Consider the following 15,126-nt stretch of genomic DNA (forward strand, 5'->3'; position numbering starts at 1 on the left):
CCGATTTTTACCTCCAGGTTGTGTTGACGGATGAGGCCTTGGTTTGTCTCCCAGATCATCCTTTTGAAGCCCTCATCCACCTGAGAAAGACAAGCCAAAAGCCCCACAAGTTATTGACATCATGATTCATCTCTATGGGGCAAATCGTAACACAAGGGTGATATGCACATCCTAAACTTCTACTTAAGTCACATTTTCACCCAGCTAGCACACTTGGTTCCTTGGAAGCTGTGGGAACGTACATTTTTGGTTTCCTATTAGTTCTGGGAATGTTTTTTTAAGATTTTGAGAACAGAAGTTAACATTTTGCCTGTTCTGGGAATGTACATTTTTGGGATGCAAAGAGCTTCTGAGAATGTTTTACTATGATTCCCTGAAAGGTTTCCTGGGAGGTTTTATTAGCGTTATGAGAACGGAAATTCTAGGTTATTTGAAGGTAATTAAATAACACTCTGAGAACATTCTCTAAATGTTGTGAATGTTTTGAAAGAAATGTAAAAGTTATTTGGAGGTTTTTGAATAATTTCCTTTAAACTTTCACTGAATGTTTCAATAAGACATTTAATAACACTGCTAGATTAGTTTGGGTTAACTGTTTTGAATTCCAAGCACAGAGATGACACGTGGACAGTTATTTGCTTAGGCATTAAAATTAGTCCAATGCGCCACCAGGATGGTCAACTCAAAGAAAGCTGTTCAAACAGACCCTATTTCAAAAGAACCAAGCACTCATTAAGTTCAGGTGGGCAATTAGTGGGCTCGGCCAACACACTTGAACACACTAAACAAGATAGAGAGTTTTGTTGACACTGAAAACAGAATATATATGTTTTTAAATAACATTCTTAGAACATTATTTGAACATTATTTGTTTCTTGTTGTTTTATGGACAGTTTTCTTAATGTTCTGAGAATATGAATGTTCTGAGAACACTTTAAATAGCACCATAAGGAAACCTGTAGGAAACGTTATGCTGAAGTACTGAAATTCCCACAGAAGAACGTTGTTTCTTAAAGTAATGAAATATCAAGAAAATGATTTTGTCAAATTCCTTAAATGTGCTGAGAATATTTCAAAGCCAAGCAACTACCTTGCACCATTCCCAGAACGTTGTGGGAAGGTGTTATGCTAAATAAGCATAGGACAACCATGCTCTCACCAAGCTCTAAGAAACATATGGTCTCAGAACATTATGTGCTAGCTGGGCACAAAATTTGACTTAAAGCTGCAATATGGAACTTTTTGGGATATCGAGTTATATATCTGTCATTCTCATTGAAAGCAAGTCTAAGAAGTTGTAGTTCTGTTCCATGTGTGCTATTTCTATGCTTCCTTTTCTTAAATTTTGTTTTTTCATATTTTCCTTTTGGTTTTGTACACCAGCTTCACACAGCTGAAAATACAATAGAGATCTTAGACCATTCCTCCATATGGAATCCTTACAGTTCCTTGATATCCTTCATCTGTGCTTATGGACTGCCCTCTTCAATTCAAACTACACGTTTTGCGTTTGTCTTGCTGGAAGATCCTCTTGCGGCCAACTTTCATCCCCCTTGCAGAGGCAGGTTTTTGATTAAAATGTCCTGATACTGGATAAAGTTCATGATGACCTTAACAATGGCCCCAGGACCAGTGGAAGCAAAATATCCCAATAACATTAAAGATCAACCAGTATATTTTACAGTAGGTATGGGGTTATTTTCTGCTAATGCAAGTCTGGAACTCACTTTTCTGGTTAAAAAAAAAATAGATACATTGCTGAGGTGTACTCACTTTTGAGGACTCAAGTACATAGTACAAATGTTATGAAATATGAAAAATCCTATGATTTTTTTACCTATCTAACAGAAGTGGATCAATAGGGCTTGAAATGACTGAAATGCTTTCTAAATATAGTTACAATGAAACTATAAATGACTTACTATCAGTGGCTATTTTAGCATGTAAATCCTGTTTAGGCAAATGCCAGGAAAGTCACTACACAACACAACAATAAAAAATAAATTAATTGCACTATAATGGTGACAAACACAACCCACAAACTCTGAGGGCCTACATAAAGCTGTCCCAACAGCAGAGCTTTCTTTTCATCTCACCATGGAGTGAATCCTTACCATCGCGACACCTGGCTATCAGCGAGCCTTGTTTGGCAGCAAAACAGTTAATTCATCCTCATTTACTGACTTTTTAAAAAACATAGCTGATATGGCTGACTTGTTAAACAAATGTGGTTTCCACTGACAATTGAGATGTACAAACTATGGCATAAGCGAATGATGAGCGGATGAGAGGCAATCTGTAATTTTGTTTAAGACATTAATGAGCGAGCTAAAACAGATGTAGTCAATATAACTATTTGTTAAGCACTTTTGAAATGTACAGCGTCAGAATTCAGAACATGGGCCATTCTTACAGTATTCTCCCTATACACCAAGTCAGAACCGTAGGATAAATAGGGGGCATATAAGCAGACAATGGAAGCTCTTACAATATTTGATGATGATAGGCTCTAAAACAGGCTATAGGCTACGTGTGCACCACCAAGTCAGAACAGTAGGCGAAATTGAAAATAGACCAAATTATTAGGGTGAGGCACATGGGCTACTAACAGCTTACTACACAACATACACATAGTACTTTCTTAGCTACAGTGTACATATCTCCCTGGCATATTACATTATATATGCAGCAGCATACAAGATATTTTTGGACTCACCTTGTTGTGCTGTAATCACTTGAACAGGAAGGTGGTGCGACGGGCCTTATTTTGGGAAAATTTGTCATCAAAGTCTGACATTCTTTGGATTTATGATGCTTTCAAGACAACTGGGAACTCGTAAAAAACAAGGTTGAATCATGACGTCAGAGATCTTCAGGTCAGAGCTCTAGAAAAAGGCCAGAGTTCCCGACTTGGAATTCCAAGTTGGATGACCGTTTACAATGTATTTTCCCAGTCGGAGCTAGTTTTTTCCAGAGTTCCCAGTTGTCTTGAACTCAATGAAGTCTGAGATTTCCGAGTTTCTAGTTGTTTTGAACGCGGCAGAAGTTATGCTGGATTGACAGCATGCCCAATGTATTAAACTTTTGTCTGACCCATGGTGTTGCATGTGAATGTCTATCCTTTTAAGCTTGGAAAAGAGACCCTTAAACCCAGACTAGGACCACACATCTACTCCACAGAATAGCAGGCAATTGCTTTAGCTACTAACTCCTTCCAAACCACTCATTGCTGAATTTGCGATATGCAACTTGTTGTGTAATGTTTATGTCCAATGAGCACCAATACATTTTATCTATCATTTCTCTTCATATGACAAGGATTGAAAAGGATTTGCTAGTAGATTATCCACTTGATTCATGATGATGACTGCTTGTCTAGCTTGCTAGCTAAAATGTTGAAGTATGATGTTGACATGATCAGTCCAATCAAAGCTATGGTAGATATAAATGGGTATTTAAGTTCTGGTCAGATAACCAAAAAAGAACACAACTTTTTGGCTATTCAATACCCTAAAATTGCCACTTTTTATACTTGCCGAAATTACACAAGAATGTTACAAAACCTCCAGGAATCCCTATTGTAGCGGGCATTGATGCAGTAACGGCCCCTCTATTGACTTTTGTTTACTTTTTTATTAGACCACTCGCAGAACAGCTCCCCTCCTATGTGAAGGACACCAGCAGTATGATCTCTATTATTGAATCTCTTGATCCTCTCCCAGAGAATACTTTGTTAGTTACTTTTGATGTTGAGTTATTATACACAAATATTCCACACGAGGGCGTTATTGAAGCAATGGAACATTTTCTTCTGCAACGTGACCCTGATGAACTACCCTCCAGTGCATGCATTTTAACATTGGCTGAAATAGTACTCACACACAACTATTTCATGTTTCTAAATTATTTCTTTATTCAGATGAAGGGTACTGCTATGGGATCCCCCATGGCTCCTTACTATGCTGATATGTATGTGGGTTACATGGAAAAACAGTCTATTTTCAATCCTCTCAAAAATGTTTTCTTGCACAACATCATTATTTGGAAACGGTATATTGATGATATTTTTGTTCTGTGGAGGGGTGATGCAAAACAGCTCCAGGTGTTCCATGCTTTTCTTAACTCCTGTTCTGAGCATCTGAGATTTACTATACAATCTGATACACGTCAAATCAGTTTTCTTGATCTTCTGATCTTGTGTGAAGATAATGTTCTAGTTTGTTGAGGGCTGATAGTTGTCACCCACTTCCCTTGAAAAACAGTTTTCCCTACAGCCAATTCTGTCGAATCAAAAGAATTTGTAAAAATAATCACATTTCAACAGAAATATGGCTGAGACGCAAAGAAAATTCAAGGCGAAAAAAATGGTCAGATTAATACTGCCATTGAGAAAAAAGAAAAAAAACAAGACATTACCTTTTTCAAGGTCAGTCTCGCAAAAATAAGCATTCTTGCGTTCTAACTACCTGCTATTCAAAGTGCTCTGAACAAATTAAGGGAATCGTTTACAAACATTGGCACATTCTAAGATCCGATGATAGTATCGGTAATGTGTTTTTGGACCTTCCCTTGGTCGTATTCTCGCGGGGCAGAAACCTCAGAGATCAATTGGTAAACTCTGATTTACCACCCCAAGATATCCCTGCACAACGTGTATTTGCGCTCCTACTGGATGGAAGTGTAATGGCTGTGCTCAATGCAATAGCACATATAAATGTAGATCCTTCAAACACCCCTAAACAGGGAAACAGATCCCAATCAAAGGTGTTATCACGTGCTCCACTAAGGCTGTTATTTATTTTATAACTTGTCCTTGTGGTAAAAATTATGTGGGTAAAACAAAGCGCAAATTAAAAGTACGTATCTCGGAGCATCGTAGCACCATTCGGTGCAAAAACTCGACAGTTGCGACCCACTTTTTGGAAGAAAACCACTCGATTTCGTCTCTACGTTATATTGGCATCGAACATGTCACCCTCCCTAGGAGAGGGGGTGACCTCGACAATTTATTGTTAAAACGAGAGGTTGCCTGGATCTTTAATTTAAAGTCATTATACCCTGATGAAGACAGCTTGCCTGTCGAAACGTTGGACATAAATATTTTTGCATCTGAGCTCGAGTGTGTGGCTCTCCTTAATTTTTAAAGTGTTCCACTCCGATAGCCAGCAACTCGCCTAAATAGGTGTGTGTTTCTTTCGCCTCTAGATATGTGATTTGACATCTTTTTTTCTGTGGCCAATGACCTTGAGCCTTCTTGGATGGGCACTTCTAATGTAACTCTACTCCACTTCAAATGTAAATCACCAAAGGGGATTACTTTTTCGAGCTCTCACCGTAGATTTTGCGGTGAAGTAGTGTCCCCGTGAGTGACAGAACACTGAGCCAATCATGGTGCAACTAGGGAACATTACCAACTCTTACGCTCTGTACTTTCCACTGCTGCCCCACCACCACAGAAAACACTGAGCTAGGTTGAAACACCTGCATTTTGGAGCTGGCTCAAAACAGGTGGATGGATCGCCACTGCTTACTATAATATTTTACATTTCTTAAAACTTTAAAATAATTATGATCGTACTTAGTGACAGTACAATATTGGCACTGTTTCATTTAACTGTCAACAAATAATTTTCTCCTAAACGTCCACTGAGCAGCGCAGAGACAACATTGAAATGTGTGCAGACTCGTTACAGCTTCAGTTTTAGCACGGAGGGATTTCATCCGTCTGTGACCAAGAGAAAAGGGTCTTCATTCAGTTCTATTAAATTATTTTGTTGAATTATTTTATCATGTTGAGCGATCTAAATCTGACTGAGAATATTACAGCGAGATGAAACCATGGCTGGACTCGCTAGACAGTCACCGTTCATTTGCCGTCTCCCAAACTGAGGTGGGTTCAGTACACTTGAATGTTTGGTACGCGGTGGAACGGTTTGCACTGAACGACTCGTTTCCCCAAAAGACTCTTGTACGTTCTTGAACAGACTTTGAGGTATATTAGCTCCCTTTTGGTCAGGTGTGGTTTCAAGCCATGAGATACGTTTTTAAAGGGAAGTGGCCATGCTGACAGCGTTACCCAACCCACAACCCAACTCCTCCCCGTTTTTCAACTGGTCGTTCAGTACAGCCAGAGAAGAAGAGGCGAAGCGAGAGGTTTTACTCAAGATCTGTCAACCAAAAATAAGCCCACGAAGCGAATAATTTTTGTATGGAGGTCAATGAGAGCGTGTCAAATTTGGTCAACAAAAAATGTAATTGCTAATTTACTACATGAGGCTTATTTGATTCAATCAAATAGAAGTGTCGTAATGGTTAGGTTGTTATGAATAAACTGATATAAGTGGACGCACGTGACATTTTCGGAAACTTCGAAAGAAAATGACTAACTTTGGAGTTGTGCTTGTTGTCATAGAGATAGAGGACATATCATGGACATAACCCATTTTAACATGGACCTTGCCATTGAGGATTTCAGTAGTAATCAACTGAAAGGGTATTCCTATGAGTTGGGCGCAATCAACGAATTAAGAAGAAAATTGACTACTTTAAAATGGAGATAACATCAATGGCGCTTACCATTCTGTCACAGACACTATAATGGCACAGCTGCAAAGATGAATCCACTATCTATCTCTATGGCCTGTTGTTCACATGCGTATCTGCCCTCTCATTGTCTAGAATGGTCCCATTTGATCTCGCCTCCTCCAGCCTGCTTTCCATCTTTGAGGACATACATTTCCATTGTTAGAGTGGTCAATCGACTTCTTCTAAATATAATAGACAATCTTTGGTACAGCACCGTTTCAGTTCAATTGAACGTTCCAGGACGTAAACACGTACTGAACGCAGCCCTGGACTCGCTCGCTCAGAGATCATTTATTATTGGTCTGGATAGGCCAGAAAATGTTACGCCACCAAAAGTAAGTGAGGACAGTTGTTGCCTCTCATTCAATTAGTGATGGCGAACTGTCTGATCTGGTGCACTTGTCTACCCAGTATATTTTGGTTTAGAAATATGATTTCCTTTGAGAACTGCAGGAACACTTAAAGCCGTAAAGCCATCAGACGTAAAGCTATCAGGTCATGTGCTTTATTACTTGACATAACCATGTATGAGCCCTTGTAATGTTTGTTTTATCACATCGCTTATAATATGGATCTGTGTAGCACAGGTTCAACTGACTTAAAATGTTTGTTATGTTAGTCAGGATCATTATAAGAGGATAATAAGACATTCTGAGGGTGTCATATACATTTTTCAATCTTTATGCCACTGAGTAAAGCCAGTGTGTTCTATGCATGCAGATGACTCAACACTATACACGTCAGCTACTACAGCGACTGAAATGACTGCAACACTTAACAAAGAGCTGCAGTTAGTTTCCGAATGGGTGGCAAGGAATAAGTTAGTCCTAAATATTTCAAAAACTGCTTGGAGTAACCCTGGATTGTAAACTGTCATGGTCAAAACATATTGATACAACAGTAGCTAAGATGGGGAGAAGTCTGTCCATAATAAAGCGCTGCTGTGCCTGCTTAACAACACTATCAACAAGGCAGGTCCTACAGGCCCTAGTTTTGTCACACCTCAACTGCTGTTCAGTAGTGTGGTCAGGAGCCACAAAGAGGGACTTAGGAAAATTACAATTGACTCAGAACAGGGCAGCACAGCTGGCCCTTAAAAGTACACGGGGAGTTAACATGAATTATATGCATGTCAATCTAATCTGTCATGGCTCAAAGTGGAAGATAGATTGACTTCTTCACTACTTGTTTTGTAAGAGGTGTTGACAAGCTAAATGTACCGAGCTATCTGTTTAGACTACTAGCACACAGCTCGGACACCCATGTGTAACAGTATTGCTTCCGTCCCTCTCCTCGTCCCTACCTGGGCTCGAACCAGGGACCCTCTGCACACAGCAACAACTGCCTCCCACGAAGCATCATTACCCATCGCTCCACAAAAGCCATGGCCCTTGCAGAGCAAGGGGAACAACTACTTCAAGGTCTCAGCGCAAGTGACTTCACCGATTGAAACGCTATTAGCACGCACCCCACAAACTAGCTAGCCATTTCACATCAGTTACACATGCATACCCCACAAGACATGCCACCAGAGGTCTCTTCACAATCCCCAAGTCCAGCACAGACTATGGGAGGCGCACAGTACTACATAGAGCCATGACTACATGGAACTCTATTCAACATCAGGTAACTGATGTAAGCAGAAGAATCAAGATTTTTAAAAACAGTTAAAAACTGTGAAGAGACAGAAACACGCATACTTACACAAGCGCTAGCACACACACTCTACACACACGTACATTGTATTATTGTTGTATGGTGGTATTATGCATTGTTGTATTGTAGATATGTAGTGGTGTAATAATGTTACATGATGTACTGTTTTACATTTTGTTTTATATGTAATATAAGTGCCTTAATGTGTTTGGACCCCAGGAAGAGTAGCTGCTGCCTTGGCAGAAGCTAATGGGGATCTCTAATAAATACACATGCTCATGACAAGTCTTTAAAATGCATTGTAACTACTCTAGAATGCTTTACTCCTGTTAATCTCAGATATGAGCAAAAGAGAAGATATGCATGCAATGTCCCTATACAAGCTAGAAGCACATATAAATTCAGTAGTAGAAGCAGTAAATGTATCTTTGATTGCCACTGGAAGGCACTACATCACAGTAAACAAGGTGTGGGTGCTCCTTATTGGCTGGGACCAAGTCAAGCCCTGTCCTAGTCAGTACTCAGTCTGTCCACGAGTCATTAGCACCAATACTGACATAAATTACAGTTGGAGATCAAACCTGGGTCAAACAGGCCTATATGTGAAGTTATTTAGTTTGCCAAGTACAATGAAACCAATGGAATAGTCCCCAAAGTGCAAATACCAACCTAAATTAAGCACACACAAAATAAACTATGTAAGAAACACATTACAAGCAGAACATCAAATGAAGTGTTCCAGAAACATATTTTCTCCAAATCTTAATGGAATGTGTAAGCGACACAGCAGATTGTTTTATATATATAAAAATAACGTTTTTAATATGACTTGCCATTTCTTTCTTAGGAATGGATTGTGGGCTAGTAGAGGAGTAGGATTTTATATTAAGGGATATTTCTTTGGTTGTTCCAGCCATATTTATTATGAATCCTGATTATGATCCCTGATATATTTTATCATTAGTCTATAAATAACGTTTCTTACTATGGTCATAAAATGTCCAATAAATAATTATGCATAGACTAATAATTGTCTACTAGCTATAATCACATGGCGGTTAATTACATATAATAATGTTATTATAATCCAATAATATTCAGCTCTGATTTTTTATTTACAAACAACCAATGACCCGCCCCGTTGAAAAATCTGCTGGTGCCCCTAGCGTCCAATAGTAGAACCGTACCTCGTTTTTGTGTGTGCGTGTTTAATAACGCCCCGGCCAGATTTGTGTCTGGACGCCTCTGTTTCAGCACTATCTCGATATGCTAGCCTTGAGCTGCCTGCTACACTGACAAGTTTCTGCGATATAGCCGAGAGTGGCTACGCGAGCGAGCATCACAGCCTGATAGCCTGCTGCTACCCCGGGAGAGGCGATGATGGCGGCGGCCGTAGAGAGAGGAGGAGTGCGGGCCGCTTTCCTGAACCCAGGTAGCGGCGGCGGGATCGGTGGACCACCCCCGGCACCTATGCCCTCTGCTCCCGGAGCCGCGGTTGGAGCGGGAGGCATGGGTTCGAATTCGGGTGGGTCGGATGGTCCCATGCCCGTGCCTATGAATCTTTTTGCGACATGGGAAATAGACCGCTCTTCTCCGAGTTGTGTTCCAAGGTAGGCTAAGCTACTTACATTGCCCAGCACGCATGTAATCCGTTATCTTTGAGAGTGGGCGTCTGTAGTAATGTTTCCAATTCGGAGTGGTTGTTATATGTTGTTACAAGATAGCTAGGCTACATTTTGAGAGCTGTTCCATGGTCTGTAGCAGCAACCTCTCACATCCATAATTCAATGACATTTGGTTGAGTTTGTTGTAGGTCACTCGGACTAGACAGTCAATTTCTCTGGATTTATCAAATCAAAGTCTGCCCTCGTAGTCTCCTTTTTGTTTATTTTAAGAATGTACGACAAAGAATAATATGACGATAAAGCTATCTTAATGCCAAAGAAGGTTAGGCTATACTCATAGACCAAAATAATCTACAATTGCATTGGCTAAATTACTAGCTTGTTAATAAGTCTACATTTATTAATGTTTTGCTCGCCATAGAAAGCGTTTGCCTTGCATAGACCCCTCTTGATTTTCAAAGAGACATTTCCCGTTATTCTAGGCTACATGGAGCTATTTTCACCGAGTTAAACCGTTTGTTATGAATTCCATCCACCCATAGCCTACATTCCAGAACTGCATGGCAAAACATACTTGATCCAGGCAATGGAACTGCATAGGGTACCTACAGGGAACTGCCAAAATAAAGGAAACACTCGAGTAAATTATGGATGCAAAGTATATTGAAAGCATGTGCTTCCACACAGGTGTGGTCCCTGAGTTAATTAAGCAATTAACATCCCATCATGCTTAGGGTCATGTATAAAAATACCCATTGGCCATTATGTTGGCTACCATGGCTAGAAGAAGAGATCTCAGTGACTTTGAAGGAGGTGTCTCAAAGGAGCAGTGTGAGTGTGAGTGTGAGTGTGAGTGTGAGTGTGAGTGTGAGTGTGAGTGTGAGTGAGTGTGAGTGTCTGTCTCCGGATCTCAGCCCAATGGCAAATGTGCGTAAAGCTGGCAGAATTCAGATATGATGTAATTATTTCAAATCAAATTAATTTTTCACATACACATGGTTAGCAGGTGTTAGTGCGAGTGTAGCGAAATGCTTGTGCTTCTAGTTCCAAACATGCAGTAATATCTAGGAATATAATCAAACAATTTCACAACATTTTAGCACTATCCACTGAGTGTAACAACAGCGGGCAATATGGTTCAATGTGCCAATAAATCAGAACAATCTTCTTTTTAGTTTTTTTTCAAATTGCCTGCGTCTTGAAGCTAAAGGTGGGTCATGTAGGCTATACTTTGCTAATGACTATACCCAACAAAAGAGCGACAGAGAGCAATGTACAATAAGGCAAATTTAGCAAAACAAGGAATTTGTGGTAAGTGTATGGGGGCCACCATTTTTATGCCCCTCTGTTAATTGGGAGATTCTGGACTTATGCCTGAGACAGAATTTTCCACCACCATCAACAAAAACACCAAACTATGGATTTTCACGTGGAAGAATGGTGCCGCATTCCTCCAGTAGAGTTCCAGAAACTTGCAGAATCTATGCCAAGGCGCATTGAACCTGTTCTGGCAGCTGCATGGTGGCCCAGTACCAAATTAAAGGTGCAGTGCAGTCAAAAACATGATTTGCCTGTGTTTTATATAGATTTCCACCCTTTTAGTGTAAGAGCTGTTTGAAAAGACTACCTGACATTTAAGCCTGTTTTGGTGGGATGGATGGCTTTCCCTATAATAAAATAAAATATAATGGTATTTGTCACATGCGCCGAATACAACAGGTGAAATGCTTACAGTGAAATACTTACTTACAAGCCCTTAACCGACATTGCAGTTAAGAAAAATACCTTAAAAAAAGAAGAAATAAAAGTATCAAATAATTAAAGAGCAGCAGTAAAATAACAATAGCGAGGCTATATATATAGGGGGTACTGGTACGGAGTCGATGTGCGGGGGCACCGGTTAGTCGACGTAATTGAGGTAATATGTAGACTACCGTTCAAAAGTTTGGGGTCACTTAGAAATGTTGAGGTTTTTGCAAGAAAAGCACATTGTTTTCCATTAAAATACAGTGTAGACATTGATGTTGTAAATGGCTATTGTAGCTGGAAACTGATGATTTTTAATGGAATATCTACAGTGCCTTGCGAAAGTATTCGCCCCCCTTGAACTTTGCGACCTTTTGCCACATTTCAGGCTTCAAACATAAAGATATAAAACTGTATTTTTTTCTGAAGAATCAACAAGTGGGACACAATCATGAAGTGGAACGACATTTATTGGATATTTCAAACTTTTTTAACAAATCAAAAACTGAAAAATTGGGCGTGCAAAATTATTCAGCCCCTTTACTTTCAGTGCAGCAAACTCTCTCCAGAAGTTCAGTGAGGATCTCTGAATGATCCAATGTTGACCTAATTGACTAATGATGATAAATACAATCCACCTGTGTGTAATCAAGTCTCTGTATAAATGCACCTGCACTGTGATAGTCTCAGAGGTCCGTTAAAAGCGCAGAGAGCATCATGAAGAACAAGGAACACACCAGGCAGGTCCGAGATACTGTTGTGAAGAAGTTTAAAGCCGGATTTGGATACAAAAAGATTTCCCAAGCTTTAAACATCCCAAGGAGCACTGTGCAAGCGATAATATTGAAATGGAAGGAGTATCAGACCACTGCAAATCTACCAAGACCTGGCCGTCCCTCTAAACTTTCAGCTCATACAAGGAGAAGACTGATCAGAGATGCAGCCAAGAGGCCCATGATCACTGGATGAACTGCAGAGATCTACAGCTGAGGTGGGAGACTCTGTCCATAGGACAACAATCAGTCGTATATTGCACAAATCTGGCCTTTATGGAAGAGTGGCAAGAAGATAGCCATTTCTTAAATATATCCATAAAAAGTGTTTAAAGTTTGCCACAAGCCACCTGGGAGACATACCAAACATGTGGAAGAAGGTGCTCTGGTCAGATGAAACCAAAATTGAACTTTTTGGCAACAATGCAAAACGTTATGTTTGGCGTAAAAGCAACACAGCTCATCACACTGAACACACCATCCCCACTGTCAAACATGGTGGTGGCAGCATCATGGTTTGGGCCTGCTTTTCTTCAGCAGGGACAGGGAAGATGGTTAAAATTGATGGGAAGATGGATGGAGCCAAATACAGGACCATTCTGGAAGAAAACCTGATGGAGTCTGCAAAAGACCTGAGACTGGGACGGAGATTTGTCTTCCAACAAGACAATGATCCAAAACATAAAGCAAAATCTACAATGGAATGGTTCAAAAATAAACATATCCAGGTGTTAGAATGGCCAAGTCAAAGTCCAGACCTGAATCCAATCGAGAATCTGTGGATCGAGAATCGAGAATCTGCAAACTGGCTCTACCAGAATAGAAAGTGGAGTGGGAGGCCCCGGTGCACAACTGAGCAAGAGGACAAGTACATTAGAGTGTTGTGTTTGAGAAACAGACGCCTCACAAGTACTCAACTGGCAGCTTCATTAAATAGTACCCGCAGAACACCAGTCTCAACGGCAACAGCGAAGAGGCCACTCCGGGATGCCTGGCAGTTCCTTTGTCCAATGTCTGTGTTCTTTTGCCCATCTTAATATTTTCTTTTTTATTGGCCAGTCTGAGATATGGCCTTTTCTTTGCAACTCTGCCTATAAGGCCTGTAACCCGGACTCACCTCTTCACTGTTGACGTTGAGACTGGTGTTTTGCGGGTACTATTTAATGAAGCTGTCAGACTCAGACAGGGAGAGGTTGAAAATGTCAGTGAAGACACTTGCCAGTTGGTCAGCGCGTGCTCAGAGTACACGTCCTGGTAATCCTTCTGGCCCTTGGAATGTTGACCAATTTAAAGGTCTTGCTACGGAGAGCGTGATCACACAGTCGTCCGGAACAGCTGATGCTCTCATGCATATTTAAGTGTTATTTGCCTCGAAGCGAGCATAGAAGTAATTTAGCTCGTCCAGTAGGCTTGTGTCACTGGGCAGCTTTCGGCTGTGCTTCTGTAATCTGTAATGGTTTGCAATGCCTCATTCGACAAGCGTCGAAGCCGGTGTTGTACGATTCGATCTTAGTCCTGTATTGATGCTTTGCCTGTTTGATGGTTCGTCGGAGGGCATAGCGGGATTTATTCTAAGCTTCCGGTTTAGAGTCCCGCTCCTTGAAAGCGGCAGCTCTACCCTTTAGCTCAGTGTGGATGTTGCCTGTAATCCATGGCTTCTGGTTGGGGTATGTACATACAGTCACTGTAGGGATAACGTCATCGATGCACTCATTGACGTTTTCATTATGTCGATTCTGTTGCAAAATGTTTCTTAAACTTAAGAAACTGGGAGGGACCTACCTGAATTTGGCCAATGGATACTCCAGTTTACTGTTTGGACTAATGGTTACACCTGGTGTCATCACCATGCATTAAATTAATTAGATCGATAAGACAGAGGCTGCGGTCCAAACACTTAAATTACTTACCCTCGCCTTATGCCCTTGGGGGAATCCCCGTCACCATCTTGGAGGGTGGTCCAAATGATTAGCCAAGCAAGGGAACCCCTCAGCCCACATTTTTAGTCAACTTTGCGAGTGTACGATTATGTTCACTCCGGGGCCTGAAACTCCACATAATTCAATTTGCGACAATTGTACATCCGCTAAGAAAAGTCAGCGAAAACTTAAAAACAACATCAATGGAGAAGTCAACATACAAGTGTAAGTAAAAACGGATGCAAATAAGTTAGAAATTGTAAGTCAGAAGTTCCAGCTAGGCAGGCTAACGTTAGTTAGCTAATTAATTTGCTAGCTCTTACAGTAGGCGTATATTAATAATTATATATTTAATAGAAGGAAACATGCAATCATAATTGACTGTTGCGCATATAAAGTACCCACAAGCTACCGGTGGCTGAAAACATAATCATTGCGGGATCAACGAGTGATACATTTTCCTGCCAAGGGTCGTCTATTTAGAAATTATTCCTTCCTCCCTCGTCCTGCAAGTGTATACTCGTCAGACGTCATGATACGTCATCAGAAGTGTCCACTTAATTTGAGGGCTGAGGGGATAGGGTGTGTCTTTTAAGTGTTTGGACTGCAGCCAGAGAGTTCCAAATCTCTCTGCTGTTAACAGCTCATTTTCAGTTTTCCCCTCAGACTGCTCCCAGACAGTCCTAGCATAATTCTTGCTTGAGAAATTGCACTTTGCTAAGATGCTATTTTTGTTTATTTTGGACATTTTTTTTATTGCTAACAGTCACATTAATTAAGGTACTTCATTGTTACCCAGAAATGATTTGATATTGAGATAAA

At 40.5% G+C, this 15,126-nt stretch overlaps 1 protein-coding gene across 4 annotated transcripts in view; it reads left to right on the forward strand.

Annotated features, from left to right (window-relative positions):
- Window positions 1–9,425: 9,425 nt before the first annotated feature.
- si:ch211-126j24.1 (phosphofurin acidic cluster sorting protein 2) overlaps window positions 9,426–15,126 on the forward strand; it is a 101,131-nt gene continuing 95,430 nt past the window's right edge. For all 4 annotated transcript variants that reach the window (XM_036940718.1, XM_036940720.1, XM_036940719.1 and 1 more), the window contains exon 1: window positions 9,426–9,851. In XM_036940718.1, coding sequence (XP_036796613.1) covers window positions 9,619–9,851 — 233 coding nt within the window. In that variant the 5' untranslated portion in view covers window positions 9,426–9,618. The remainder of the gene's footprint in view (window positions 9,852–15,126) is intronic.

This window comes from Oncorhynchus mykiss, chromosome 13 (genome assembly GCF_013265735.2).
Source record: "Oncorhynchus mykiss isolate Arlee chromosome 13, USDA_OmykA_1.1, whole genome shotgun sequence".
NCBI classification, from domain to species: domain Eukaryota; kingdom Metazoa; phylum Chordata; class Actinopteri; order Salmoniformes; family Salmonidae; genus Oncorhynchus; species Oncorhynchus mykiss.